This window comes from Podarcis tiliguerta (assembly GCF_965153285.1).
Source record: "Podarcis tiliguerta genome assembly, chromosome: 13".
In the NCBI taxonomy this organism is placed as follows: Eukaryota; Metazoa; Chordata; class Lepidosauria; order Squamata; family Lacertidae; genus Podarcis; species Podarcis tiliguerta.
In genome coordinates, this window is record NC_139546.1 from 40,112,195 (window position 1) to 40,118,045 (window position 5,851).

The 5,851-nt window shown below is 45.1% G+C and overlaps 1 protein-coding gene across 1 annotated transcript; it reads right to left on the minus strand.

Annotated features, from left to right (window-relative positions):
• Nucleotides 1–225: 225 nt before the first annotated feature.
• On the minus strand, nucleotides 226–5,851 carry LOC310662593 (C-type lectin-like; the record flags this gene model as incomplete). The annotated part of the gene is made up of 6 exons (XM_083409532.1): nucleotides 226–310; nucleotides 2,149–2,263; nucleotides 3,024–3,167; nucleotides 3,249–3,343; nucleotides 4,186–4,246; nucleotides 5,840–5,851. The coding sequence occupies 6 exons, from the start codon at nucleotides 5,849–5,851 to the stop codon at nucleotides 243–245; spliced, it is 495 nt and encodes a 164-aa protein (XP_083265658.1). The 3' UTR covers nucleotides 226–242.

A 5,851-nucleotide genomic window follows, 5' to 3' on the forward strand; every position in this document is an offset into this window, starting at 1 on the left:
GAGCATAAGCAACAGAGGTGATCACAACAGCATTTCAGAGACCAGCCCTGGATAAGGACTGAGAGTGAGTGAGAGTGAGTAGATAGATGTCATCTTTTGAAGGAAGAGCTTCTTGGCACAACAAAGTATGAACCGTAGAGGTGATAACATTGCTGGAGCGTCTTCTGACTCCCTTGATTCCAAGGGGATGTGCTTTGATCCATCTAACCCAACCTTCCCCTAGAGTGACAGCCTCTCTTCTTCTAGATCTCATGTTTGCAGATGTAGGCTTTATGTTTCTTGCAAACAGCATCAATCCATCTCTTGTACTCTGCAATGGAAAAAGAGAATCCAAGGTCCATTCTTATCCACTCTCCTTTTCGAGCATTTTCAGAGCATCTCAATGTACAGTTGTTGTTCTTTTTATTTGCATATACCTGTGTTTGTTATGGTACCAGAGATGGGCCAGGAATCTGTCAGCTATAAAGGTAAAGGTAAAGGTACCCCTGCCCGTACGGGCCAGTCTTGCCAGACTCTAGGGTTGTGCGCTCATTTCACTCTATAGGCCGGGAGCCAGCGCTGTCCGCAGACACTTCCGGGTCACGTGGCCAGCGTGACAAGCTGCATCTGGTGAGCCAGCGCAGCACACGGAACGCCATTTACCTTCCCGCTGGTAAGCGATCCCTATTTATCTACTTGCACCCGGAGGTGCTTTCGAACTGCTAGGTTGGCAGGCGCTGGGACTGAACGACGGGAGCGCACCCCGCCGTGGGGATTCGAACCGCCGACCATACGATCGGCAAGTCCTAGACGCTGAGGTTTTACCCACAGCACCATCCGCGTCCCTGGATATCCAGCTATAGTCCCTGGATATTTGTGGGGTTCCTGCCTAATTCAGGAGGCAATTTCTGAAATTTACAACTTGCCATGAGTCTATTAGTTTTGCTCTAACAAACCCATTTTGAAAATCCCATGGCATGTTTTAGAAGATAACGACATGGTATAGTCCAATTAGCTCATGAGCAAATGAGGGTGAGGATTTGCCTGCCTTTTACCCTAAAGTGCCAGGGTGGGTTTCAACAATTAAAGCGCAATGTTAGAAACAGTTTAAAACAACTCACAATCACAGAAACAAGGTGGATCCTAAAAATATACATCTCATGTTTCAAAAGGCAGAGTAAAGAGCTATGTATTTACTTTGTACTGCTTTGTGCCGGATCCAACCATCGGTCTAACCCAAACCTGTGGCCCTCAGGATGTTGTTCTGCTCCAAATCCCATCAACCTCAGGATGGGCAATGGTCAGGGATGATGGGAGTTGTAGTCCAACACGATCAGGAAGCTTGCAAGTTCCCCACACCTTATCCAAACCAGTATTCTGAGTTGCATCCAATTAAGTTCCACTCAGCGTAGATCTTTAGAACTTAATGGATCCAAGTGTATTTACCTGTCTGAATACCACACATATATGGGGGGGGGGGGGACCAGAGACTTGAATGTGTGTTTGGGGTTGAGGTGCATGCTTTGCAAGAGACCTCTACAAATATGTGTGAGAGAGACAGAGAGAGAGCTGAAAAATCATGCCCTCCCCCAAAAAAATATATCTAAAAATGTGATCATAAGATAAAAGAGGGTGAATATTTCGTAAAATCATAGAATTTTAGCACTCAATTGAACTTAGGTGTCATCTACTTCAATTCCCCTCTTCAGTGCAGAAATTTGCAGCATGCTTGACAGAACTCTGTCCAGCCTCTGCTTAAATACTATCCCACAAGGGAGGCTCCCACTGTTTGCCCCCCTCCTTTACAGTGGTACCTCAGGTTACATACACTTCAAGTTACATACGCTCCAGGTTACAGGCTAATCCAGAAATATTACCTCGGGTTAAGAACTTTGCTTCAAGATGAGAACAGAAATTGTACGGTGGCAGCACAGTAGCAGCAGGAGGCCCCATTAACTAAAGTGGTGCTTCAGGTTAAGAACGGTTTCAGGTTAAGAACGGACCTCCAGAATGAATTAAGTACTTAACCCGAGGTACCACTGTATTTGAATCAGCCAAATCCTTTCTGTTCTATTTACGTCTCACCCAAGGCTGAGAGAGTCGTCACCGTTGCCATATACCTCAAGGCTACACAACTTCCCATCAGTGGGAGGACTGTAACATGCCCACCTGTGGAAGCCCTCAAAGCCACACAGTACTCAGAATTCCAAAGATTGTTGGGCTCCCCTCTCATCCAGTTCTTGTAGTTGTAGGAGGACTCATCGGACCACCTCCAGTTCCCATTCTGCAATGACATGGGAGATAACAAGAGCCCTGATTGATCGGGAGAAAAGTGACATCACGCTCAGCATTCTGTTTCTGATGGGGGACAGCTCTCAACGCGGAAACACAGGAATCCGCCTTACACTGAGTCAGACCATAAGTCTGTCTGGCTCAGTACTGTCTGCTGCAACCTCACTGCGAGAAGTGAGGTTACAGGGAACAAGGCAGAGGGCTTTCTCGGTAGTGGTGCCTGGCCTGTGGAACACCCTCCCATCAGATATCAAGGCAATAAGCAACTATCTGACTTTTAGAAGACATCTGGAGGCAGCCCTGTTTAGGGAAGTTTTTAAAGTCTAATGCTTTATTGTGTTTTTAATATTCGGTTGGGAGCTGCCCAGAGTGGCTGGGGAAACCCAGTCAGATGGGCGGGGTATAAATAAATAAATTATTGTTATTGTTATTGTTATTGTTATTGTTATTATCATCATCATCATCATCATCATCATCATCATCATCTAACTTCTGATCCATAGATCAGGCCAGTTCTCCTCAGAAATTGCAAATGTTGTGTTCCTTCAGCAGGAAGGAACAGGGTAGCTCAGTTGGCTAGAGTGTTGTGCTGATAACGCCAAGGTTGCAGGTTCAATCCCTGTATGGGTCAGCTGCGTTATTTCCTGCATTGCAAGGAGATGGACTAGATAATCCTCAGGGTCCCTTCCAACTCTTTCATTCTATGGTTCTATGATTGATGGATCAATAAGCTCAGGAGGCTAAATGCTTACCTGGTGAGTATCATGGAGTCCAATCCAAACGTCAACCCCTGTTTCTTTCTTGTCAATGGAGATATGTTTGGATACCATCAGAGTTTCTGCCCTTGCAAGAATGGATGCGAGGTGGGTCCCACGACCGTAACTCTGACACTCAATCTGGAGAAGGGGCAAACGCACAAGAACTTCATCATTCAACTGGACATTCTCTGCAACCTGTTAATGGATGGTGAGTCTTACCTCAGCTTCATGCCAGCTCAACTTGTTGTGGAAAAACCCATAACAGTTGCCCTGGTACTGCAGCCATCCCCTGGGGCAGCGATCCGCTTCAGCGGCTTGTCAATGTGGGGGGGGGGGGGGGAGATTGTGAAAGAGATGAAGAACAAAGTCATCACAGATAAACTAGTTGGAGAGTTGCATGTTATAACGCAGGGGTAGTCAACATTTTGGTGTCTGTAACAAAATGGCCACTGTGGGTTGTGTGACCTAAAACAAAATGCCGGCTGTGAGAGTGTAGCTCAACACAAAATGGCTGCTCCAGATTGTGGTGTAACTCAAAAAGCCTGTCATGGAGGATATGGCACAACATAAAACAGCATGTGGGGAGTGTAACCCAGAATGGCGGCTGTGGTGTACTACAGATGGCAGCTATAGGGTGTGGCATAACACAAAAGGTCATCTGTGTTGATGTGGCTGCACGTGTACAAGTACAAAACAAGAAACAGGAACACAAAATGGTGCGGGCGTACTCCACTTCACCCCATCTTGTGCATTTTTATCCGAATATTTCCTGGCACAATTTTCATGGATGCCATAGGAAGTTCTTCTGTGCACATTAACACCTGTAGGCACTAGGTTGGTGGCCCCTGTTTTAATGTATTAATGGGTTCATCTCCAACTGGTCTCCTAAAGCTTTTAGAAATTGCTAGGCAGGTTAAACTGATTCTCCAGGGTGAGATATGTCAGTATATTCAGTTTTCAAACATTATTCCTGAAGTCTATCGCTCTTTATTTGGCCGCCCTAGAACAGTCTTTGGCTGCAATAGCATGGCAGTTTATTTCATTTCCCTGATGTTTCCCTAGCTGTACATTTCTGCATTTTAAGTGAGCAACATTCCCCAAGTCTGAATGCACCCTATAGGACAGAGAATGATACTATAACTCAATAAGGACTCACCTCTCATGAAGAAGCCAAGCAAACATAGGCTAACATAGGCCAAACACCCCATCTTCTTCACCTAAGAAGAAATCAAGAGGGGTTGTTGCATGACGAAAACATGGAGTTACCAAGACCGCTTGTGAAAAGTGGGTCTTAAAAGGAGAAATTTCCTTGTCATAAGTTTACAGTGTTTGGCTCACCATTGCTGCAGGGTGTATTTATCATTCCCTTTTGTCTCACATCCACCAGGGCCAGACCGAGGCATTTGGCTGCTTGAGGCAAAGGACAAAATGGCCCCCCCGTTTCACATACATTTATAGGACTGGCAGCTGAATCTTATTTTGACAGTGGTGATGGGACAGCATCTTCCTGAGGGCAGTTAGCTAGCTTAGGAAGCACAGGGCAGGCTGCTCTCTAGCACCTCCCTGCCAATCACCACACTCCCTGCCACTGGCCGCCAGAGGCAAATGCCTCACTCTGCTCAATGATAGGACCACCCCTGACATCCACCCTGATGAGTTCAGAGTTGTATACATGGTATATATGTCCAGTTTAGGATCAAACATGATTTGATTGCAGCAGTGCCACAGGTAGAGCTGTAATTGCCATGAAAAAGTAATAAAGAAGACCTGCTTGCACTTTTCATCCTAAAACCAAGTTTGTCAGGTCTCTAAAGGTGTAGGGAGACTGGGGCAGGGTCAAAAGAACTGTGGCAGAACATTTGATAAGCGTGAAAGCTAGGTTTTGATTCTCACATTAGTTTGGGAAGTGCAGATGAGGTCTGTTCATATTGGGATTTATAAAGGTTGGAATTCCTTGAGAATCTCTACCAAATTTGCTTCTGCCTTCCTTATAGTGGAGGGTCTGGGCCTGGAAAGAAAAGGGAAATGGCTTTTACTCCCATGTTGGAGGATTTAGAAATGGGAAAGTACAGGCAACAGGGAGCTTTATAGAAAACAAACAGTGCTTAAGTTGGGCCCTGTGGCTGTTGTATATAATTGCACCCTGGTCATCACTAAAACCCTGGTAGGTAGGCTCATGTGAGAGACAGAGACTGGTCCATGGTCACTTAAGGGTTTTTATGGCTGAGAAGGTAATTGAACCAAGTCTATCCAAGAATAGCTCTCACTTTCAGCTATGCCGCATTGACTGTGTTCACACATAGCTCTAAGTTAGGGTTTATTCCACAAACCAAGAGCTATCTCACACATGAGGAATCATGCCACAGCTTGCTTCTCCAAAGCTTGATTTGTTTTCCAGGTGCTCTTGCCTTTGGGGTGTAGCGCTGAAACAAACCATGGTTAAGCGAGACTGGTGTGTTTGGACATAACACCAAAACATAGTTTAAACAAGCTGTGGTTTGTAAGCCGACAACTAACCATGGCTTCACATTGTGTTTTGTTGACAGAAAACAAACCACAGATTGTCAGTTGGACAGGGCTCACTGATTCAAACAAATCACAATCAACCTAAATAAACCATGGCTTAGTGTTATGTACACTGGTTTATCATAGAGTTTAGCTCTGAAAGTACACATGGCTCAGAATATATAATATTCTTTACAAAAATGTTCGGCATGTCTACCCCTTACAAATCCAATAAAGAGATAAGATGTGGAAACTCTCTAACCTGTATGCTACAAATCAACAAGCAAAAGTATGTCCTCACTCACCCAAATCTTCAT